The following is a 25,453-nucleotide window of genomic DNA, read 5'->3' on the forward strand; positions in this document are numbered from 1 at the left end:
CAAAAGGTAGCAGCAGAGTTCAATTTAAATATGGATTTCTCTACTCTAAGTCGGGCATTCCTAAAAGCCAGAAAGAAAGAATTTTTTTTTTTTAATTTTGTCAGGGTTTAGTGTTGTGGCACAAGTTAAACCTCTGCTTGCTATGCCAGCATCTCATATCAGGATGTCCGCTGAAGTTCTGGCTATTCTACTTCCAATCCAGCTCCCTGCTAATCGTCATGGGAGGGCACAGATGATGGCCCAGGTACTTGGGTCCATGCCACCCACATGGGAGACCTGGATGGAGCTCCTGGTTCCTGGCTTGGTCTGGTGCAGCCTTGGCTGCTGCATGCTTTTGATGAGTAAACCAGATATGTTTCTGTCTCTCTCTCCCTCTCTTTCTCTCTACCCCTCTCAGTCTCTGTCACTCTGCCTTTCAAACAAATGAGTAAATATTTTTAAAAGATGAGATTTTTTTCAGCAACTCATGGCACACCTCACTCCAGAGCAAGCTCTAGGACGAAGGGCCCCGTCTTCAGCAGTGAAGGTGTGCTCTTTTCCACACAGCCCCATTTTCTTTTTTTTTTTTTTTTTTTTTTTTTTTTTTTTTTTTTTTTTTTTTTTTGACAGGCAGAGTGGATAGTGAGAGAGAGAGACAGAGAGAAAGGTCTTCCTTTTGCCGTTGGTTCACCCTCCAGTGGCCGCCACGGCTGGCGCGCTGCGGCCGGCACACCGCGCTGATCCAAAGCCAGGAGCCAGGTGCTTCTTCTGGTCTCCCATGGGGTGCAGGGCCCAAGCACTTGGGCCATCCTCCACTGTCTTCCCGGGCCACAGCAGAGAGCTGGCCTGGAAGAGGGGCAACCGGGACAGAATCCGGCGCCCCGACCGGGACTAGAACCCCATGTGCCGGCGCCGCTAGGCGGAGGATTAGCCTATTGAGCCGCGGCGCCGGCCACAGCCCCATTTTCTAAGACTAGACCATGGCAGATGCGAAACTCAACCCACGACTTCACAGTGACCTTTGACCCTACTGTTGCTAAAGTCTCTGTTCAAATAGAGAAGCTCATCTGTGCCATAGCCAAGTCAGTTCTCTTCTTCCGGGATTTGCTCTAGAAAGAGGGAGAAAGACAGCTATTTGGCAGTGGGAGAGGAAATCAAATTCAGGGTGAATGAGAAAACAAGCATAGCCTAGGTAACTGACAGGGGCACCTTGGCATGGACACCCAAAGATGCACCCTGTTGGGAGCTGCTTGGACCCAGAATTCCTCAGCTCCTTCTCTAAAATAATGAGGATATTATTGCTCCCACTTCCGGTATCTAATGAGAAGGACACTTATTTTTTTTCAAGTTTTATTGGGGTTTAATTTATATACAAAAACCACACTTTTAATTCATGATAGTGAGACGGAGTATATGCACGCTCTGAAACCATGACCCCAGTCAAAGCGAGAGTAACAGCCATCAGCTCCTAGAGCTTCTTTTTGCCTCTTTGTTGTGTTTTATTTTTGTTTATCTGTTTGCTATTGTGTGTGTGTGTGTGTGTGTGACTAGATACTTGACACAAGTTCAGAACTCCTGACAAATGCTTCAATGCATGGTGCAATGTTATTACCTACAGGTACTATGCTTTCAGATTTCTAAACCCTATGCATCTTGCATAACTGAAATTTTATACCCATTGAAAAAGAGTTCCCACTGCCAGATACCTCTGTTTTAAGTCCTTAATCTTGCGATCAACAACCCCTAACAGGATACTCAGACAGACACACATTATACGGGGACAGCACAGATGTTTCTGACCTCTGACCCTGTGTCCCGCACTTTATGTGAACATGATCTCAGAGAGGTTAACCAACAAGAACAAGGGCTAGATTGACAGACCCAACACTGGAACTAAAGTGTATCCAACTCCAACTTCCATACCTTTTACATTCAGGAGCCCACAACTGGAGGTTTGCAGCAGAATCATTTGGAGATGGTTAAAAAGCACTGCTGTGGAAAACTTGCTCCAGAAAATCTCTGGAGGAAGGGCTCAGCTATGCATAATATTTTTTAAAAAGTCTCCCTGGGAGACCCTGACATGCACTCCTAGTCAGTACCTACTGCAATACCCAGAACTGCAGGGACAGCCCTGGGGAAGGGTGCTCCCTGCCTGGGGCTTGGGACCCAAGGTTCTTTGACGTTAATGAGCTCCTAAGAAGTGCAGATTTGTTGGACTTCTGATGAGGTCTATGTCCATGTTAAAGAACAGCCGAGAGCGGAGAGGCTGTGAAGCTTAACAGATGTGTATTGGCAGGGGTTAGACCTGCCTTTAGCAAGGTTGGCTGCACAGCTGAGCTGCGAAACAGACTCCTCTGGAGGTGTGTGGCAGCTTCCCCAGCTCATCCAGATTTCTCTCTCCCTTGTAATCTCAAGCGGTGCCATAAAGGCCAGTGTGAGACTCAGGAAAAGGCAGAGGGGGCAGAGGACAGTCAGCATGGCAGGTGCTGCCTGCCTGGCGGCGGAGGCTCCCAGCTTTGCTCTTCAGGTTCCCAACAGCAGCATCTGCTCCTGCTGGGTCGCTTACAGTCTCAGATTGAGGACCCCTGGGAAGTCAGGGTGCTGTTGCGGGGACTACTTTACCCCTCCTGCTGGGTCCCTTACAGTCTCAGACTGAGGACCCCTGGGAAGTCAGGGTGCTGTTGCGGGGACTGCTTTATCCCCCCTGCAAGCATAATGACCTTCGACCTATCTGAGCACTCACACGCACGCCACACACGCAAGCATGGGCAACACTGTCACCAAAAAGCCATGTGATCACCTGCTGGGTGCTTTCATGATTAGGGGAAGGGATGTAGTGGTTCTCCCCACTGCACACACCTCCCTGCACTGCCCCTGCTGTGACCTCCTCTTTGATGCTCTCTGTATTGTCTCCAAGTGGGTCTGGACCTTCTATGACCTGGGCCATCTTCCACCAAACTCCACCAGACATCTTAAATCCCACAACCATACCACAGACTGCAAGCAGGTTTCATACATGAGACTTCCAACCTCTGACAAACATGTTCTTGTCATCTGGGGTGCCTTTCTCCAGTGACCCACAGGTACGGTCAGCTTACGTCATTGCCACAGTAACCAACAGCCCCAAATGCTTGGTATGCAAGGCTAGGAAAGCTGAGATGTCACCACGGCAAAGGCCACTGTGGACTGGCAGCTTTCATGGGCAGTGTTGTCAAAAGTAGGGCCTCGGGGTCCTGGGCTCCTCCCGCCTTGTGATGTTGTCAGCTTTAATATGCGCCCTCCCAAGCAAGCCCAGGAAGGGCTGGAAAGCCCTGGAGGGGACCATATAGTATGTTATATATTCCACTGACTGTAACCCAGACACATAACTTCAAACTAAGGCAAAGAGGGCTTGGAAATGTCTCCAAGCATGCACGTCAGCTGAAATGGACGCAGCCAACCTCTGCCACCATCATCATTCTGATCACGCAGCACCCACTGCACTGTGGTCCCCACACCAACAGCACCCACCTGTGAGGGCAACAACCCTAAGCTCACGCTGCCACTGCCTCCCCTTCAAACTACGGGAGTTTTGAGTGATGGGTGGTGGTGCTGCCATTTGATCTGGATGCGTGTCTTTCATATCCAACAGCCTCGCACATTAAGATGTAAGTGAACGGCCCTGCACAACACCCAGTGGTAGAAAAGGAGAGGCTGACTTACAAAAACACTCCCACTGGGAATGGAGAGAAACGGGAGACAAACAGCAGCAGGCAGAGGTCTGCAGGGACTCTGACATCCCGCTGTGTAGACAAAGAGAAGGCTGTCTGCCTGCATTCTGGAAAAGGTGTCTGGGTTAGACACAAATTCTCTCACTGCTTGCAACGGCTTGGCCCATGCCCCTGGACTCAGGGGCACCATCTCAAAGCCTGTTCACCTCCATTATTGTTCTTATTCCTCTTGGGCTGTTTTCATGTGGGTTGTGGGGACAAGATCCCTTTGAGGAAAACACAAGGGCACTTTCAAAGGTCTGAGGAAATGGAATTAAAAGATAAGTCTATTTTGGTGGAAACGTTTTTGAAATGCATGCATTTACAATTTACACATTTTCCATGAACTTTTGAAAACCTCTTTCTGGAGCTCTGGAGGCCCAAGAGTTGACATCTTCCTGAAGAATCGAACCTTGTTGTAGTCCAAGGTGGTGCTTTCTTTGCAAATTTCATTATCTATGAAACTGAGTCAATTTATTTGTCTCTGACCTCTCCTATGCTTTAGTGAACACATCCAAAGTTCTTAAATCTGTTAAGTTTCTTTGCTTTTCTGCCTCCTGCTCTCTCCTATGTAAACTAAACACAGCTGAGCCGAAGCTTTCTGGATCAACAGATGGGAGGTTGTGGCATCAATCAACTTTTGTACCAAGTCACTGTCTCTTTATTCAACTGCAAAGTTTTCCTGGGCTCTGTCACTCAGAGTTATTGATTGTTGTTGTTGTTTGTCTATTTTGTTTTTGTTTTTGTTTTTAAGTAATCTTAATGCTTGTGTTCTAAACTAAATAGGTCGGGGCCAGCGCTGTGGCATAGCAGGTAAACCCGCCTCCTGCAGTGCCGGCATCCCATATCGAGACCCAGCTGCTCCACTTCCTATCCAGCTCTCTGCTGTGGCCTGGGAAAGCAGTGGAAGATGGCCCAAGTCCTTGGGCCCCCGCACCCACGTGGGAGACCTGGAAGAAGCTCCTGGGTCCTGGCTTTGGATGGGTGCAGCTCTGGCCTTTGCAGACAATTGGAAGTGAACCAGTGGATGGAAGGCCTCTCTCTCTCTCTCTCTGCCTCTCCTTTGCTCTTTGTGTAACTCTGCTTTTCAAATAAATTATCTTTAAAAATTAAATAAATAGGTCTTTCCAAATCTGCCAGCCCCCAAATCTCTGTGCTACTCCCTCTTTCCTTTTCATGGCTGCTTCAAAGACAGGCAATCCTTCCCTGAGCTCACCTGTGTCTTAGAACGCCTCACTAAAAATGGCTATGGTAGCATATACACACTGCTAATGTTCTGTTTTCCAGCCTCTTCCCCTAAGCAGAAGTTTTCAACCATAGGCGAGTTTGCTCCCCAGAGGACATTTGTCAATGTCTAGAGGCATTTTCACTTGTCACAACTGAATAATCGGTGCTACTGGGTAGAGGCCAGGGATGGTGGGACCATCTTGCAATGCACAGGACAGCTCCCATGACAGAAGACCCTCCACCCAGTGTCAACAGTGCTGAGGTGGGAGCCAGCATTGTGGCATGGGGGCTAAGCCATTGCCTGCAGCTCTGGCATCTCATAATGGAATATGGGTTTCAGTTCTGGCTGTTTCACTTCCAATTCACCCTACTGTTAATGCACTAGGAAGGCAGCAGAAGATGGCCCAAGTACTTGGCCCCCTCCATCCATGTGGGAGACCAGGACTGAGAGTTCCAGGCTCCTGGCTGCAGCCTAGCCTGGCTCTGGCTCTTGTTGCCATTTGGGATGTGAACCAGAATACGGTAGATCCTTCTCTCTCTCTCTCTCTCTCTCTCTCTCTCTCTCTGGCACACAGAGAGGGACACAGGCATTCTGCCTTTCAAATAAATAAATAAATAAATCTAAAAATAATAGTGCAGCAGCCGAGAACCCTGGCCTGCAGCCATCGCTTAACAGACCTGTGTCTGCCTCTCAAGTTCTTGGAGGAAACGGTTTTACCAAATGCTCTGCCACTGCACACCAAAATTCTCATGTGTGTATCATCTGATAACAAATTCCCCATCACCAGATTCATGACTGAGAAAGTCAATGCAATGAATCTTAAAGATTTATTATAGCTAGCCCATCTGGAGATACAAATTCGCACTTTAATGAATATGAACTGTCATAACAAACAACGCCTAAGTTTCAGCTATTTAGATATTAAAATGATTTTGCTTTTTCTGTATTTGCAAAACCGACACAGTGGTGCAGTCTCCTACATGGTCTCTACCAAGCAGCATGTACAGGTCCAAGTTCTTTTGCCTTATGCTGCTGCCACCTTAAACATGTGGCTTCTGAGGCCACCATCCGAGGGGAGGCACGGCCCGAGGATCAAGCAGGATGTCCTAAGGGTAAGGACTGCAAGAGGGTTCTGTCACTTCTGCCCTCGTTTTATTGGCCAGACTTAGTCACATCACTCAACCCTAACTGCAAGCATGTCTGGGAGTAGTCCTCAGCTGTGCCGATGATGGAATAGAATGTGGGCCATCTCATCTGTCTCGTCCACACTCTTTTTTTTTTTAAGATTTATTTATTTATTTGAAAGAGTTACACAGAGAGAGAAGAGGCAGAGAGAGAGAGAGAGATCTTCCATCCACTGGTTCATTCCCAGTTGGCCGCAACAGGAGGAGCTGCACCAATCTGAAGCCAGGAGCCAGGAGCTTCCTCCGGGTCTCCCATGCAGGTGAAGGGGCCTAAGGACTTGGGCCATCTTCCACTGCTTTCCCAGGCCATAGCAGAGAGATGGACTGGAAGTGGAGCAGCCAGGTCTTGAACAGGTGCCCATATGGGAGGCTGGCACTTCAGGCCAGGACATTAACCCACTGCACCACAGCGCCAGCATCTCTTCCACACTCTTTCCACCCAGACCCCAAGGTTCTGAGTTCCTGGTTTGCCCGCCTGCAGGCAGTTTTCCTTGCTTCAAACACATAGCAAAGACACTAGGGGCTCAGTTCTAGAATTGCAAAATCCTAACTTCCATATCAGCGTCCCTTCCTTCCCCTGAGACTGTATTAAATAGAAGGAACCTTCTCCTTTGACAGGGAGACACCCACTGGAGAGCACTACCATAGCTGGGAGGAAAGAAAGAACCAGACTTTGGGCAAAGTAGGATTAGGCCTTTGCTAATCCTCAAGACCAGCTGAGAGGATTTGTCTCCATGTCCATTAATAGGGAAATGTTTCATGTTCATGCATAAATTCACAAAACACAGATCACATCATCACAGAGTCAGAACCAACTCCCACACTAACGGCCTTTTTTTACTCTAAGGACCCTCTTTCTCCCACTTGGTAATCAACATTTGCATTGGTGAATATATTAGGAAATCCCTCCCCAATTCCTTTCTGGCCCCTCGTGGATGTTCAGAACAGCTGGGTGCCCCACTCATGTTGCAGGTTGGAGCCACAGTAAACCCAATGTCAGTCTTAACTCACCCCAAACACCCTTATTCTGGGGGAAGAACCAGCGTGTTCTTAGGCAGCCTCTTTCCACCTTCCCCCACGCCTGCCTGTAGCAAGCAGTTGACTTTCCCTCTAAATAACAAATCACCACGCCAGAATGGTCGCACAGGAGATGCTACTCAGGGATCAGCAAAGTCGTGTGGAGCTGTGGCTGCTGGAGACTAGGCTGTAACTGCAACACCTGCCTTGGCTTTCAGAACCCACACTCCCTGCCAGGTGCCACGCTGGGTGCTTCAGACCCACATCAGGCCTGGCCAGCGCAGTCACCCCAGGAGGCAACCCTCATCCTTTTCCCCGGCAAAGAGTCTGCAGGGTCCTCTAGGAGGCAGCTCCTGCTCCCTAGAATGGCCTCAACTCACATCCCTCCCCGCCTTGGTCACCAGGCTCAGCCCCACTGTCTGTAGCATCCTTCATCACATCACCTCTCGGCCATACTGCAAGGGTGTTTTAGCTTCACACATTCTTCCTCCTTCAGAACCCCTGTGAACCATAGACTGCCTTTGTGCCAACCAGAAAGCAGTCTGCTTATGTGGATGGAGTGGGAAATGGGTCCATCCTCTACCTGCAGAGCCAGTCTACTAATGCACAATTTGGTATGGAGATGATAGGCCAGGTTTCTGCCTCAACTCATCTGCCCAGCCTGGCATCTCTGTGTAGTGTACAACTTATACAACTGTACACGGCAGGCTCTCCCTGCTCCCTGCTTCTCGTGGCTATATCTTACTCATTCACACAATTACAGTTTGTATTTCCCTTCCTCAAGGAAGCTCCCCAGGACCTCACAGACCAGATTGGATTCCTCATAAGAGCAGCTTTGTATTCATGACAATGATCCTAAATGAGAACATGTGTGCTTCTGTCTCCTCTCCTCCCCGACAACAGGACACTTGTGCCTTCTTGCTCCCAGCCAATTTCGCAGAGTAGAGACTGCGCGGCAGGTGAGGTGCTCCATCTAGGTGTGTGACACGAACAACACAGCAAATACAGACAAAGCAGTTATGCATGGCTCCTCTTGGAAACATCACTGCCACCACTGGTTCCTGAGCTAGTGACAGGAGTGATTCCCCTAACGACGCTGGCTGGCTGGTTGTGTCAGATGACAGAGGACGAGGGCCAGATTGGCCTGAGAGGCCAACACTCCCTCGTGCTCAGGCCATACACAAGGACTCCATTTCCTTCATCACCTGACTCCTCAGGGTAAAAGATCTCTAATCAGAGCCAACACAGATGCCTTGTTAAATGCAGAATAAGGGGAGTGGTAGGAGTGGACTTTGTGTTGTGACATCTACAGAATACAGTGTCAAAGGTAGGTACCTGGCAAAGACCTCTGGACACTGTCAGCTCACTCCTGGGGTCCCTGAGACTTTATCTGCTTAAGACTCTGGTGATTGGCCAAGTCTGTCAGCAGCTTGTTTGCTTCCTCAAGTAGATTAACCTTGGAAATGAGAGTAAACTGTCCTTGGATTTATTCAATTGTGAATATTGAGATGAATGACTATGCCCTCATGGGATGGTTTCAAGTAGAGCAAGGAGACTCATTAAACAATTACTACACTTAGGTGAGGTTGCAGAAACATGTCCAAAGTGCAGACATCAAACATACAAAATAGTGGCTTTGGGAATCTGGGGTGGTCAATAAGGGCTTCATGGAAAAGGTGATGACAAAATTGGGTTTTGAAAGATCGGAGTTTTCCAGATAGAAAGAACTGATGGGATAGGGCCAGAGGGAATAGTATACATCTTTTTTTCCAGCAAAATGGTCAACTTTGAAATATAAATACTGAATTAGGGTCAACCAAAAGGGATGGGTTCTGCTGCTCATGCTTCCGTGTGAATCAAGTCTGCCAATTCTCTCCTGTAGGAAGCTAGCCCACAGTCGACAGAACACCACCAGATCTACTGCTGACAAAGTTCCCTGTCACAGCTCTGATGCGCAGTCATCTCTGCTTGGTTACTGATTTCTGCTTGGCTGGGGCTAGCATTCCACTCTCTTTGGACCACAGCAACCGACTGCAACCTTGACTCTGTGCACCCAGTTCAATTCACCGCCAATCAGTTCTCGTTGACCAGTCCTCTACTATCACATCCTTCAATGCTCACCATTCTCCGCGGTTAAGCTGGTTTGCAGGGCCTCCAACGAACAGGCTACCGGTGGCCTTTCCAGCATCACATCTGTCCACACCTCGTTGGCATTCACCAATGCATTTTTTTCTCCCAGATCCTGCCACATCTCCAGCCCTCACTCCTACCGCTCCCCCTATTCTGCAATGAACAAGGCATCTGTGTTGGCTCTGCTTAGAGACTGTCTACCCTGAGGAGCATTCCTAACCACCCCCATGGCTGAGGGAACCAGCCCTCTTTTTCACTTCTCCAGCAGGCCATATGTAGACATGGGTCTCTGCAGAGTCATTTCCTGTCCAAGGCCCACAGTTCTCCTGCTAGGCTCTGCTGGCTTATTTAACCACAAGGGCAATCAAACTAGGTGATCTGGGGGCCGGCACCATGGCACAGTAGGTTAATCCTCTGCCTGCGGCGCTGGCATCCCATATGGGCACCGGTTCTAGTCTTGGTTGCTCATCTTCCAGTCCAGCTCTCTGCTGTGACCTGGGAGGGCAGTGGAGGATGGCCCAAGTGTTTGGGCCCCTGCACCCGCATGGGAGACCTGGAAGAAGCACCTGGCTTCTGGCTTCGGGTCGGCGCAGCTCCGGCCGTTGTGGCCATTAGTGGAGTGAACCAATGGAAGGAAGACCTCTCTCTCTCTCTCTCTCTCTCTCTGTAACTCTACCTGTCAAATAAATAAATAAAATATTTAAAAAAGAACTAGGTGATCTGTAAAAATATATTCAATAAATGAATGAACAAAAGCACCCAGCAAAGAGTATTTTCTCTAAAGAGGGGAATGGACCAAAAAACACTAGGCAGGTGGCCCCTATGTCGGCAGCCCCTACTCAGGCCTGGAAGATGGAAGACTTGAGATGTTACTAGTTTGCACAGGAGACCAGGATATAAACTCAGTCCTGTCCTCTACTGCCACCAGCTGAATAATCTGCTTAAAATCCATATCTCTGCTAAGCTGTCCTGACAAAACCCATATGGTCAAGCCCCCTTTTACATCTCCCAGCACTACAAATGACTGTGAATGTGAATTGCTTTTTCAAGACCTCTTTTTGCTCTGGCTTCATTGCAAACTGCGTGAAAGGAGAGGGCAGACAGAATTGTTGACCACCATCTCACGGAGGACTTAACCATAACCACTGCCCATATGAATGCACCAGGAACATCTTAGACTGAGGCTCACACACTGCTAAGAGGAGGAGAACACTAAGCTAACCCTGAAGAAGGCATCTACTGATGCCTGTGCTGCACGGCATGTGGACAGAGACAGACACGACCCTCAGGCTTGCTAGGATGAAAAGACATGTGTGGGTGAGAAGTGCCCCCAGACTGACGGAGGGCAAGTGTTGGATGCAGTCATCGTTTCTATCCTAGCCCTGCCAGGGACAAGCTTTCTGCCACTGGAAAATCTGCTTAAGTTATTACAGCTTTCATTTCATCAACTATATAATGTGCAGACACTCAGGGATCAGTGAAGGCGAATATTACGAATATCCAGCAAGGAGCCCAGTGTGAAATGTGATCACTACTATGGGACCGGCATTGTGACGCAGAGGGTTAAGCCACCACTTACAAGGCTGGCATCCCATGTAAGTGCTGTGAATCCTGGCTGCTCCACTTCCAACCCAGTTCCCTGTTGGTGCATCTCGAGGTGGGGGTCGTCAGCAAAGAATAGTCCAAGTGTTTGGGCCTCTGCTACACATGTGGGAGACCTCAATGGAGTTCCAGGCTCCTGGCTTCTGCCTGGCCGAGCTCCAGCCATGGCAGCCACTTGGGGAATGAGCCAGCAGATGGAAGATTTCTTTCTCTCCCTCTCTGTAGTTCTGCCTTTCAAATAGATAAATAAATTTTTGGAAAAACAAAAAAGGAAAGAAAATTACTCACTACATTTGGCCAAAGCCCTTGTGTGGAAGGGTAGGGCGTTTGTGGTGTCACCATGACTCCACTCCTGGGGAAGCAACAGGGGAGGAAGGAGGATGGGAACAAGGAGAGAGGGACTCTCAAAGGGGGAACATATATTACGCAGCCCAAGTCCCAAGCAAACTTTATGGAGTGAGATTTCATCCTCCCCTTGGGGAAAAGAAGAAACAGAGACTCAGAGTCTTGGAAGACCTTGTTCAAGCTCTCACAGTTAATCCATGAAAAGACTCAACCTTACCTTTTGGCTTTCCCTCCTCCAAGTCCCATCATCTTGCTGGTATCCCTACTGCTGCCTCACTTTGTCTTCACTCAGTGTCTGACACCCCTGTTCAAGGACACAGCAGGATGATGCTTAAAGTCTGGGAGGCGACGTGACTGCCTCACTGTCACCAGGTGACATCTCCCATCCCTCCCAAAAACACTGGACAGGAGCCAGGCTTCCAGGGGCAGGCATGTGGAATCAAGGCAATTTTCAGAAATGAAAGGGGTGATACATAAACACGTAACACTGTGGACTTATTTTTACTGATTTATATTGCTCTTCTGGAAATGACCTGTGGAATTATGACAGATTCCTCTGCAGATGGAAGCAATGCACCATAGCACATCCTGTGCACCATTTAGCAAGAGCCATCTATTTTGCAGGATAATAGAAAATCAGATCATCATTGAAATGAGAAATTTTAAAACCATTTAATTTTAATGAGAGGAAATACAACAGTGCTTACAACCTTAATTCTTAAAATATATGTTATTAACGATAGGTTTTTAAACCATAAAACAGGTTTTTCTTTAAATAGCCATCATGTAATTTTCCCTGTTAATTCCTTCTTCTTTATTTGTTTTTCTAATAAGAAACCTTAATTTGAGCTCTCCTTCTTAAAGGAGGCTAGGTGCGCGATGCGGTACTGGTCAGCATAAGCACAGTGTTGCGTAGCAGATGTCAGCAGAACCTATGCATCTTATAAAACTTACAGTCAACACACAGCGACTTCCAGCTTCCCCTTCACCCCAGCCCCGGGAATCACTGTTAGATTCTCATAAAAGTAAACTCTTTTAGCGTATGTCCCTCTCTGATGGCTTGGACAATTTAGTATAACCCTAAAATTGACATGAAAACACAAACAACCCCAAATAGTCCAAGCAATTCTGGGAAAGAATGATAAAGCTGGAGGCTTCATGTAAACATCAGATATGTGCCTCTTAATATATCAATCTTGCCTCAATAAAGTGCTTTGACAAGTGACAGTAAGCCCAGAAATAAACCCCCTTACCATGTGGCCAGTTGATCGTTGACAAAGTGCAAAGAACGCACAGTGGTAAAAGGAGGGTCTTTTCCAGAAATGGTGTTAGGAAACTGGATGTTCACGCACTGAAGTGTGAGACTGATTCCTTATCCTATATCATGCACAAAACCAACTCAGAATGGATGGAAGACTGAGACATTAGACCTGAAGCTATAAAATTCCTAGAGGGAACATAAGGGTAAAGCTACATGACATTAATCTTGGCAATGATTTCTTAAACACAACTCCAAATGCACAAGTAACAAGAGCACCCATCTTTGGGTTGGGCTACAGGAAACGAAAAACACCTGCACTGCAAAGGAAGCAAAGAGACGGAAATGGCAGCCTGTTGAGTGGGTGAGAAAATATTTGCAAACCAAATATCTGAAGGAAGGTTGCTACCCAAAACACTGAAGAAATTCCTACTACTCAAGAGCAAAATAAACAGGTAAATAACCCGCTTTACACTGGAATAGACATTTCTCCAAAGAAGACAGATAAATGGCTAGCAGGTACAGAAAATGAGGCTCAGCATCACTAACTTCAGGGAAAGGCTTATCAGAACCACAACGGGACATCACCTCCCACCTGCTAGGAACAGCTATTAGTTTTAAAAAGCAGTAAGTGTTCATCAGGATGTGGAGTAATCAGAACTCTTGTACACTGTCAGTGGAAATGTTGCAACGACTATGGAAAGCAGTATAGAGGTTCCTAAAAAAAAAAAAGCCACTAAAATTAGGGGGCTGGCATTGTGGCATAGTGGATTAAGTTGCTGCCTGAGATGTCTGCAGCACCTATCAGAGCATCCATTGAAGTCCCAGTTGCTCCACTTCCAATCCAGCCCCCTGCTAACGCACGTAGGAAAGCAGCAGCAGATGACCCAACTACCAGGGCTCTACCACCCATGTGGGAGAACTGGATGGAGTTCCAGGCTCTGTCTTCCACCTGACCAACCTCCAGGTATAGCTGCCATTTGCAAGAGTGAGCCAGTGGCTGGAAGATATGTCTGTCTGTTTCTCCCTCTCTCTGTCACTCTGCTTTTCAAATAAATATAATAAATCTTTAAAAGCAAACTAGAATTGCTATGTGATCCAATAATCCTTCTTTTGGATAAATGTACAAAATAACTGAAATCAGGATCTCACGTTCACTGCAGTATAATTCACAGTTGTCAAGATATGGAAACAATCTAAATGTTCATGCATGGAAAGAGGATGGAGGGATACACACATACACACACACACACACACACACACACAAAGAGCAACAGCGAGAGCAAGCATTATGCAGCCTGAGAAATGAAGAAGATGCTGTCACATGTGACAACTTGGAGGAAAAAGGAGGACATTTTCCTGGTGACTTCTGATCTTTCTCTAAGTGGTTAACTTTAAAGCTTATTATTCACAAACGTCAAACAGAGGGACTCTAGCACGTAGCTGCCTCAGGTGTGCACAAGTGTTTGCACAGCACACGCCACAGGCAGGCACCTTGCTGCTGCAATGAGTTTTAGCAAAACACGGAGCCAAACACAGGAGTGAACTCTGGGTGCTCATCTTCTTGCCTTGGGGAAGTCACGTGGGCTCTCTGCGCTCTGCTTTCTGCTGTCTGTGTTTAGGAGACAGTGACGACGATGAAGAATCACTTCCAGAGCTGAGTTGTGATTTTTGTGGGCCCCAGGCACTTTGTCCTTCATGGGCTCCTTCATCCACAAAATAAATATTTTCCATTTTATTTTTATAACAGCACTAGTATGAAGATAAATATTATAGAGACAGGAATACATTCTGATTTTAAAAGAACCTGAGACATTTCAGATGTCCCTAAAACTGCTGCAAATGCTAGGTGCTGTGCCTACTGCGTGCATCCACTGACCACTTGTGATGTGTTACAACTCTGGGCACTGATGGCTTAGAAATTCAGGTTTTCCAAGGCTGGGGTTAAGGCTGCTGTTCCACTGCTGGGTCACTGACTCTTTGCACTGTGCCAGAGACACAGTTGCTGCTTGACCAGTATTTCATTAGTGAACAACCCAATGGCGCTGTCTCTGCTTACAGTCCAGAGACTACATGTTTCACCATAAAATTGCCGGGCTGTGTCCTACACATATATAGTTCTAGATCCTAATGGAAAGGGAAGGAGAATGCTTACAATGACAAACAAGGGCATTTTGAAGCAAAGATAAAATTCAAGGAACCTGGTAAGAAGGGAGCAAGGAGGTAAAGGAAGAGCCCACCTGGGAGAGGAGAAATCTCTTCCCACCCCCACCCTGCATGTGAGATGCACACCTCTCTTCACTGGAGAAGGGGCTGTGGGGACACAAGGCTAATGGAGGGGGCTTAGAGCTGGGCACACTGTGTAGGTGCACAGTGGAAGAATTCTTCCCTTCTGCAATTCTCTGTGATCCAGCTAAGAGGAAAACGGCTTCAGAACGGCAACCTTGAGCAATCTGTCAATGACATGTGTTCTCTGTCCGAGAAGGCATCTTCCCAGGCAAGCACAGGACGCAGGACAGGGGTTTCCTCTGTGTCTGTTCCAGCAGAACACATTGCCCATAGCGGGGCAGGTGCCAGTGATCTCCATGGGGGAGCAAAGGAACACAGAGCCTCAAAGTGCTGGACGGGAAGAGATCTGCCAGGAAAGTCAAATGCCCACGTCTTCATCTGCAAGTGCTTTTCTTCTCATGCTTTCAGATGTTCTTGGATTCACAGCACCATTCATTCAACAAACACTTCTGGAGCAGACATTACATGCCAACTGTATGCAGTGAACACATCAGAAATGTGCTCTGCCCCAGCCATTCACATAAAAAATAACAGAAAATGCAATTAGAAGATGTTGATTTTGTTGTACAAAATAGGCATTGTTCATGAGCTTTCTGAAGTATTCTGTGTTAAGTTGATTTCTGCACATATTAACTACGGAAATCCTCTCTGAAAGCTGTTATCCCATTTCCTAGTTGAGAAACTGAGTCTTCACAAGATGACCAGGTTTTCCATTTTTTCTGGAGTCACACTGCATCTATCAACCCAGGTACTGAAAACCAGAAGTCTCCTCTCTACTGCACCACCAAAGAGTGGCAGAAGGGACAATGTCCCTCTGTTTATGCACTGACCTGGTGGTTAATGACTGGGGGGAGGGAAGGCACAGCACTCTCTGAGTTAAAACTCCAGCTTTAACTGGAGGGAAGGAGGGAAGGAGGGAGAGAAAAAAACAGAGAAGGGAGGCAGGGAGGCTGGACACAGATCCACATGCATTCCATTGGTTCCATGCACTGGAGCAGCTGGACTATGCATGAAGCAAACGCCAAGTACTTCACTGGGAAGTGTCAGGGCAATGACAAAGCAGCAGAGAAACGTCTCCAGACATCCAGAGGACGTCTCCAGGGGGGTCTTATCCAGCTCTCTTTCTACTCCTTGGAAAACTGAGACCCAGAGAGGGCACGTGGCTGGCTTGTGGGCATGTGACAGTCAGTCAGAGCCACATTCCCAAGTCTTCATTCAATGCCCCATCCACAGAACCGCACTGTGGCTGCAGGAGTGACATTCATTTTAATTATGTAATTATGTGGATAAATGAGAATGAAAACTAACAGGGTTTTTGGGCATGTTTGTGTCAGGCTGTATGTGCAAGGCCCCTGTAAGCTCATGTCACTTAACCTTCTCCTGTGAGACAGGCATCGTTGTCCCCCTGGGCAGACAGGCCATGAGTCAGGGGATAAATCATTCCCCCAGTAAAAAGCTGCTGGTTTGAGATGGGGAAGGAACAGAAGGTCTCACTCTGCCGGCTCTCAGCCAGCAAGTGTAGATGTCAGAGACGCCTCTGGAAAGAACAGGGGGCCAGGGCAGAGGGACCTGTGCTAAGGAGAGAGGCACAGGGCAGCCCTGCCTACACCTCCCTGCTCTCTGTCAAGCTAACCAGCTCACTTCTCTCTGGAGCCCTTGTTTTGCAAATGTCTCTGCAAGGAAAGGCTTATTTTGAAGGGGACACCTGTTCTCTAATCCTTCCAGCGGACTCTGCAATCTGTGCGGATGCCCACGTTGTTTGCTAATGCACTGGGCTTCTCGGGGATTTGGAGGCACAGCTCCCAGGGGAGGAGGGAGAGTGGATTTTGTTCCTTGCTTGGCAGCTCTTGCCTGGTGGGAAGGCACAGGGTGGGCACACAGCCCTGCATCAGCATAACTGGATGAGACCCAAGTGGAAAATGCACAGGAAAAGAATCGAGTCCTGAAAATAACCCATTGAGCTAAGCTCCATGAGCAGGTTCAGTGCTAAGCATCCAGAAATAAGGCATTCTATCTGATTCTTGTAAAAGACAGGGATGTCTGCTCTGACACACATCCCCCAAAATAGCCAAGAAAAGAAATGAAAAAGAAAGCCATGATACTGTTTGGTTAGGTCTATTTCTGCAAAGTTTTACACATACTCCTGGAACCCTCTGCTAGAGAGATGGATGCTACCCCATTTCACAGCTGAGAAAACTGAGTTTCCACAAGAGTGCATAGGTATCCCCGAGCTGAGTTACATGGCATCTGTCACAGCAGGCACTGGAAAGCGGTCTCCTGTCTACTGCACTGCAAAGTCCCAGAGGCACAGGCGAGGCCGAGTCACGGCTGGATGTCACCTGTAGCAGAGACTGCTGGTTGAAATGACCCACCATGGCCTCCCACAAGGCCTAGGGTTTCTGAACAGAGTCCCAAGGCAGCCCAAACAGCACCGGCTCATCAATGTAGATGCCCCTCACTCCACAGCTCACCCCAATCTGGATTCTATCTGCTGCCACATAGTACAATGGCTGGATGGGGCTGGCACTGTGACAAGGAGGGTTAACGCCCTGGCCTGGGGCGATGGCATCCCATATGGGTGCCGGTTCGAGACCTGGCTGCTCCACTTCCCATCCAGCACTCTGCTGTGGCCTGGGAAAGCAGCAGAAGATGGCCCAAGTCCTTGGGCCCCTGCACCCACATGGGAGACTCAGAGGAGGCTCCTGGCTCCTGGCTTCTGATCAGCGCAGCCAATTGGGGAGCAAACTGGCGGATGGAGGACCTCTCTCTCTCTCTCTCTCTCTCTCTCTCTCTCTCTCTCTCTGCCTCTCCTCTCTCTGTGTAACTCTGACTTTCAAATAAATAAATAAATCTTAAAAAAAAAAGGCTGGCTTGTAGAGCTCTCTCGTCTTGCAGGTCTCGAAAGGATTATGCTTCACACAAGCTTGCATTCGTCATTCATCCAACACAGGTTTCTTGGGCACTGTTTTTGTGTGCCAGGTATGTGAGCCCTTGGGATGTGAGACAGAATGAGAATGTCTCCATTTGCAGCTGCTTACCCAGCTGAGGGGAGGGCAGAAGCACCGAGCATTTGAGAGAAAGCGTCTCCTAGAAAATCAGAGAATGTGTCCATGGCGGGGGTGTCATCTGAGCAGGTGCTGGGGGACACATGGAGAGCTGCCCGTGGGCACTCCTTGGGGTGCGGCTCTCATGAGGAGCACTTTCCTATGCTTCTGGGGCACCAGCAGAAGCCCTCAGCTCAGGGGATTATGTGATGAAAATGTCCTAAATTCATTTGTGGCCATTGGCATTCTCTAAGGTCTCCTGCCACAAACCCTGGAAAACAGTCAGAGTGAAGATGTTTAGGTAACAGGCTCGTGGGACCAGCACATGGTGGTGGAGAGGGTCGGGAGACACAGGACTGTGATGTGGCCACTCCCGCTGACCCCTGGGGATCTAAACATCGTGATGGTACTGCAGATTCAGCCTCAATTCTCCCAGAAGGTTAGGAATCATGGGACCCCCCTGGGGGCATACTACCATGCCTATTGCAAGATGAGAGGTCTGTTCTAGTCCTTGGAGATGGACAGGGGACAGGCAGCCCCAGCCATCTGTCCTTGCCCATTCCCATGACAGCCCTGACACCATTCATGCAATGAGGGGCTACAGACATGGGCATTCCACACTGGCAGGTTCACTGCTTTCTGCTCACTTTCTCCACTCATTCAGTTGCTATTCTGCCAGGTGCTAAGCACACCAGATTCTTAGAAGCTTAGTGACTGTTTATAGTCCTCCATCTGTAAGTCACTAGAAGCCACTCTCAAACTAGTCCTATTTGGCTTTAAACTTTGCTCCTTGGAGTGCAACCCTGACCTGGCTCCAGGTCCCCCATCCCTAGGGAGGCTCTTGGCGGCACTCTTCTTTGCTCCTCAGAACTATGAGGACATGTGACACAGCAGTTTGACCAGAGAGACACGACTCAGGCTGTCTTTGCAGGCAGAACTCCTGGATGGCTCTCGGAGCTGGGAAAGGTGATGTCATGGGAGACCAAGCTGAGCATACGACCTGATATTCTGGAAGTCTGGGAACAGGGCCTGGCTACACAGGACACTAGAGCTCCTCTTTCAGGGACTAGCAGAGCATGGATAGCCACAGCAATTCATGCCATGGGCTGAGAGAGTGGACTTGACTGAGCCATGGGCTACCCAGATGTTTGGTTAAACCATTGGCTATCTCTGATCTCAGATATCAGTTTCCTCCTGCCTTTGGACTTGAACTTGGATTGCACTCACAGCATCCACTCTCCTGGGTATCCAGCTGCTGATGGCAGTTATTAGGACCTCTCACCTTCCTTATGATTATGTAAGCCAAGTCCAGTTTTTTATGATAAATCTCTTCCTACACACACACACACATACACACACACAAACACACAGGAGGGTGCTTCCAAAAGTTTCTGGGAAAATGGAATTAAAAGATGAGATTATTTTGGTGCAAAACATGTTTAGTATTCATAAACAGTCATTTCACAAAACACATTTTCCAAGAACGTTTTGAAGTCCCTACAGATATATGTCTCTTCCTGGTCCCATCGGTCTGGTGAACACTGAATATGACAGATTGGTTATTTCTGAGCAGACCAATAATAAAAGAACCATGTAATGCATCGGGATAAATAAGGCAAGGGAAATCATACTGTATGTGGCCACAAAGTAACAGCAGATCTTTCTCAGGAAGACACAAGGGTAAGGGCAGGACACCCAAGCTGGGTGAAGAAGTTCATACCCATTACAGCAATGGATGCACAGAACACTACATGAGGGCATTAACTGTTAGGGCCCCACTCTACTGATGGGAATACTGATGCTCACAAGTCAGGTTCAATGCCAACATCCCTCCATGTATGCAGAGTCCAGAGAAACCCCTCATTCCAGGGAGTCAGCCTCCAAGGGGACCACAGACAACAGGCACCACGTGAAGACCATGATCCTTGTGTCTACCCCAGGCCTGGCATTGGGAATATGCCTGCTGCATGGTGCAGAGGTAAGGTAGGGACGGCTGGGTGGTAGGAGAAGGAACACACAGATCAGGGGTCTCTGAAGGGGAAGTTCCAGCAGCAGGGATCTCAGAGAGCAGCGCCCTGCCCAGCGCACGTGCACACGTTACCTCGGAGGAGGCCGGCTTGCAGTATCCAGCCCCGAACACCAGGTTTTCCAGAGAAATGATAGACGGCTCTGGTCCAGTGTCTGGTCCACCTTTGCCAAGCCAGGAGCCCCTTCCTGGGCGAGTAAAGCTAAAGGAAGAAAATAGGAGAGGAAGAAAAAGGATACAATGAGAGGAGTGGTGCCTGGAGCTCAGGACCCTTGAGGGGTGTCCCTGGGGAGCCACTGAGAAGGAATAGTTCACCCCATGGGGGAACTTTGGGAAGAAACTGTTTGGATGTTGTGATGACCAAGGGGTGTACTGGGGCATAGGTTGGGGAAATGGAGACACACAGTGCACAATGCCTGCAGTAAAATGCCAACAGCCTGTAGAGAGGTACTGAGGCAGAGTTCCAAGCTTCATCAACCACGGGGCAAGTGGAATGGGCTCCTGGCTGGGACATGGCCTCGACCTTCTTGCTGCTGCTCATGGGGGTGCACCCTGGAGTGAGCTCCTTCACCCCCTCCCTGGGTCTATGTGTGTTCTCTGGAAGAGCACAGAACACCATCTACCTCCACGTTTCATGTAAGAATCTAACCGAATGTCAAAGGCTGCCATGATCAATAAAGCACTCACCACTCCAGTGCTGCCTGGGAATACTACAACCTATTCAAGTTCAACAGACAAGTACACAGATCCCTTCCAGCTCTGTGATTCACCATAAAGGCCAACCAACAAGGTCAGGTGGCCACTGCAAACCTTAGAGCAAAGGGAATTAGCAGAGCTGTGGATTATTTACATTTATATTATTTCGATTTATGATCATCTACTCTACCTTTCATTTTTTGGTTTTCATCAACTGGCATATCAGCAAAGTCTACTTATACTCATTTTTCTTTACTCTCAGACCTTTTCCATTAACTATCCTCACGGATAATTTTTTTTAAAGATTTATTCATTTATTTGGAGACAGAGGTCTTCCATCTGCTGGTTCACTCCCCAAATGGCCACAATGACCAAAGCTAGGCCAATCTGAAAACCAGGAGACAGGAGCTTCTTCTGGGTCTCCCATGTGGGTGCATGGACCCAAGCGACTTGGACCATCTTATCCTGCTTTTCCAGGTCACTAGCAAGGATCTGGATCAGAAGTGGAACAGCCAGGACTCAAACCGGCACCCATATTGGATGCAGGCACTGCAGGCAGCAGCTTTACCTACTATGCCAAAGCATTGGCCACAAGGCTAATTTTTTTTCATCAGAATAAAAATACTACTTTATTGGCCTGTTTTAAAGAGGGTCTTGGCAATAAATAGCTTCCAGGTACCATAATTTGCTGTGGCTGCACAAGAAAACACTGTGGAAAGTTTTAGAGCCAAGAGACTCAAAACCCTGCTTAAAACATAGAGAAAGCTCACATTCTATGTTTTCCCAAAGTAATCTTTTATTTAATGAGTACAAATTTCATAAGTACAACTTCAAGAATATAGTGATTCTTCCCACTATAACCGCCTTCCCACACCCACTCCTACCCCACCTCCATCAGCCTCTCCTATTCCCAGTCCCATTCTCCACTAAGATTCATTTTCAATTAACTTTATACACAGTGAACCAGTTAAATACTAAGAAAAGATTTCAATAATTTGCACAAATACACATAAAAACTGTTTGAGAAAAAGTTTACAATTAATTCTCATAATACAACTCATTGAGAACAGAGGTCCTGCATGGGAAGTAAGTACACAGTGACTCCTGTTGTTAATTAAACAATTAATACTCTTATGTATGACGTCAGTGATCACCTGAGGCTCTTGACATGAGCTGCCAAGGCTATGGAAGCCTTTTGAGTCCAGTCTCTATCAGTATTTAGACAGGGCCATGAGCAAAGTGGAAGTTCTATCCTCCCTTCAGAGAAAAGTACATCCTTCTTTGATATACTTCTATCCACTGGGTTCTCACTCACAGAGATCCTTCATGTAGGACATCTTTTTTGCTACAGTGCCTTGGATTTCCATTCCTTAAGAGCTCTCATGGGTTCTTCAGCCAGACCAGAATGCCTTAAGGGCTGATTCTGAGGTAAGAGTCCTATTTAGATCAATTGTCATTCTATGAGTCTACTGTGTGGACTGCTTGCCATGTTGGAATATTCTCTCCTTTTTAATTCTATCTGTTATTATTAATAGACAGTTGATCTTATTTATATGACCCCTTTAACACTTAATCCTATCTATGTGGTCACTTTAAAACTTAAGAGGGCATTTTTCCACCCAGCTTAATGGGATTTGGAATCCCATGGCATGTTTTTATGAACTGTTTGCATAGAAGTAAGTCTGTAGGAATGTATGAAGAACTATACAGCAGGAGTTAAGTGTATGTGTGATCTCAGGTGTTAGGAAAAGAGTTGCAGATTGGTGCCTCCTCACACGGGACACCAAAATGTTAGGAAAAGAGTCACGGATTAGAAGGAGGCAGTACACGAATTTACAGCCAGACCGAATTTATTCAGAGAAAATAAATCCGCAGAGGTGGGTGACCAACTGCCTGTGTGTACAAGATGGAGGATGTGGCAGAAGGCCCTGACCCCCAGGGACTGGGCCTTTTTAAGGAGGGCTAGGGCAGGGATGGGGGGTAGGGGGCAGCAGGGAGGGGAATTCCAGGAACTGGGCGTGGGGGGGGGGGGTGCTTGGGAGCCTGGAAAATGATGCAGGGTGGGGCATGAAGGCAATAGGGTGTGAGACCCAATTAAGTTTCAACAGCAAGGAATACATTTCAAAGTTTATCTCCTTTGGGCAATGAGGGAGAATGGCTAAGGCTTGTGACCTTGTTCCATCAGTTACAAACTTCCTCCTCCCTGTCTTATTCCCACTCTTACTTTTTACTGAGATCTATTTTCAATTGACTTTATACAAATATGATTAACTCTAAGTAAAGAGTTCAACAAATAGTATTAAGAAGAAAAAAACACTGTTCCTCGACAGACAAGACAAGGGCTGTTCAAGTCATTGCTTCTCAAAGTGTCAATTTCACTTCTATGGATTTCCTTTTAGGTGCTCTATTAGTTCTCACAGATCAGGGAGAACATAATGGCATTGGTGCCTTTGGGACTGGCTCCATATTCATCCATTTTGTTGCAAATATCTGGATTTCACTTTATTTTACCACCCTGTAGTATTCTGTAGAGTACATATCTCATAATTTCTTTATCCAGTCTTCAGTTGACAGGCATTTAGGTTGACTGCATATATTAGCTATTGTGAACTGAGCTGCAGTAAACATGGAGTTGCAGATAACTCTTTTATTTGCTGATTTTATTTTCCTTTGGTTAATTCCGAGGAGTGGGATGGCTGGGTCATATGGTAGATATGTTAGGAAACTGGTGCAGTTGGCCACATGGCCCAGCTACCTGAGCCAGGCTCCACCCCCATCCTAATGGGATTGGCTGCTCCTGCTTCCCTGCCCGCCCTCAGGCAAAGTTTTAAAAGGGTCTGTTCCTGAACACGTGCTTTCTTGGCCCTTCTCTCCTGCTCTCTTTCGGTTCCTCTCTCTAGCCTCCTCCTCTGGTCTCTTGGCTCTTGGTTCCTCTCTCTTGGTCCTTCTGTCCTGCTCTCTCTCGGTTCCTCTCTCTAGCCTCCTCCTCTGGTCTCTTGGCTCTGCTCTCCTCTCTCCTCTTCTCTGCTTTATCTTCTCTCCTTGCTAGCTCTTCTCCTCTCTGCCTCTCTCTCTTACAGTCTCCCTCCCTTTTTTTTCCTTCACTGCCCCTTCACTCCGGTCTGTAGGTTGTTCCCCAATAAACCCTTTCCCTTACTCCGGTGTCTGGTGTGCTTTGCAACGGCTAACAAGATATATATTCAGATTTCTGAGGTATCTCCAAACTATCTTCCATAGTGGTCTTACCAGTTTACATTCCCACCAACAGTGGATAGGGTAACTTTTTCCCCACATCCTCGAAGGCATTTGTTGTGTGTTGATTTCTGTATGAAAGGCATTCTAACTGGGGTGAGGTGAAACTTCATTGTGGTTTTGATTTACATTTTGATGTCTAAATACCCTGAACATTTTTACATATGTCTGTTGGCCATTTGGATGTCCTCTTTTGAAAAATATCTGTTTAAATCCTTTGCCCATTTCTTAACTGGTTTATTTGTTTTGTTGATGTGGAGTTTCTTGATCTCTTTATATATTAATCATTTTATAAGTGCATAGTTTGCAAATAATTTCTACCACTCTGGTGGTTCTCTCTTGACTTTCCTGAATGTTTCTTTTGCAGTACAGAAACTTCTCAATTTGAAGTAATCCCATTTGTTAATTTTGGCTTTGAATGTCTGTGCCACTGGGGTCTTTTCAAAGAACTCTTTGCCTGTGACTATATCTTGCAGGGTTTCTCCAATGTTCTCTAATAATTGGAAGGTGTAGGATCATAGATTTAGATCTTTATCCATGTTGAGTAGATTTTTGTATATGGTGTAAGGTAGGGGTCTTGCTTCATACTTCTGCATATGGAAATCCAGTTTTCCCAGCACCATTTGTTGAAGAGACTATCTTTGATCCAGAGATTGGTTTTAGCTCCTTGGTCAAATATAAGTTGGTTCTAGATGCTACAATTCATTTCAGGTGTTTCTATTCTGTTCCATTGGTATATCCATCTGTTTTTGTACCAGTACCATGCTGATTTGATTATAACTGCCTTGTAGTATGTCTTTAAATCTGGTATTGTGATGTTTATAGCTTTGTTTTTGTTGTATAAGACTTCTTTAGATATTTGAGGTTTCCTGTGTTTCCAAATGAATTTCAGCATCATTTTTTTCTAGATCTGAGAAGAATGTCTTTGGTACTTTGATTGGTATTGCATTGAATTGTAAATTGCTTTCAGAAGAATGGACATTTTGATGATATTGATTCTTCAAATTCATGAACATGGACATTTTTATATTTTTTGTATATTCTTCTATTTCTTTCTCTTTTTTAAAAGATTTATTTATTTATTTGAAAGTCAGAGTTATACAGACAGATAAGGAAAGGCAGAGAGAGAGGGAGAGAGGTCTTCCATCCACTGGTTCACTCCCCAATTGGCCTCAATACCTGGAGTTGCGCCAATCTGAAGCTAGGAGCCAGAAAACTCCTCCAGGTCTCCTACGTGGGTGCAGGGGCCCAAGGACTTGGGCCATCTTCTACTGCTTTCCCAGGCCTTAGCATAGAGCTGGATCAGAAATGGAGCAGCTGGGACTCAAACCTGTGCCACTACGCCACAATGCCAGCCCCTTTATTACTTTCTTTAAAGTTTTGGTAATTCCCATCATAGAGATCTTTGACATCCTTGGATAAATTTATTCCAAGGCATTTGAATTTTTGTAGCTACTGTGAATGGGTTGATCTCAGAAGTTCTTTCTCAGCCATGGCATTGTACGTGCTTACAAAGGCTGCTGTCTTTTGGGTATTGACTTTATATCCTGCTATGTTACCAAACTGTTCCATGAGTTCCAATAGTCTCTTGGTGGAGTCTTTTGGTTTCCCTATATATAGAATCATGTCATCTGCCAATAGGAATAGTTCGACT

General features: G+C 46.9%; 1 protein-coding gene across 4 annotated transcripts in view; it reads right to left on the minus strand.

The window, feature by feature from the left end:
- The window catches only part of FAM135B (family with sequence similarity 135 member B), a 369,646-nt gene that overhangs the window by 83,585 nt on the left and 260,608 nt on the right, over positions 1-25,453 (minus strand). For all 4 annotated transcript variants that reach the window (XM_070075533.2, XM_070075534.2, XM_089335756.1 and 1 more), the window contains exon 7: positions 19,927-20,053. In XM_070075533.2, the coding sequence (XP_069931634.2) occupies positions 19,927-20,053 (127 nt within the window). The remainder of the gene's footprint in view (positions 1-19,926; positions 20,054-25,453) is intronic.

This window comes from Oryctolagus cuniculus, chromosome 6 (genome assembly GCF_051225735.1).
Source record: "Oryctolagus cuniculus isolate XC-2025 breed Fujian yellow rabbit chromosome 6, ASM5122573v1, whole genome shotgun sequence".
Classification (NCBI taxonomy): Eukaryota; Metazoa; Chordata; class Mammalia; order Lagomorpha; family Leporidae; genus Oryctolagus; species Oryctolagus cuniculus.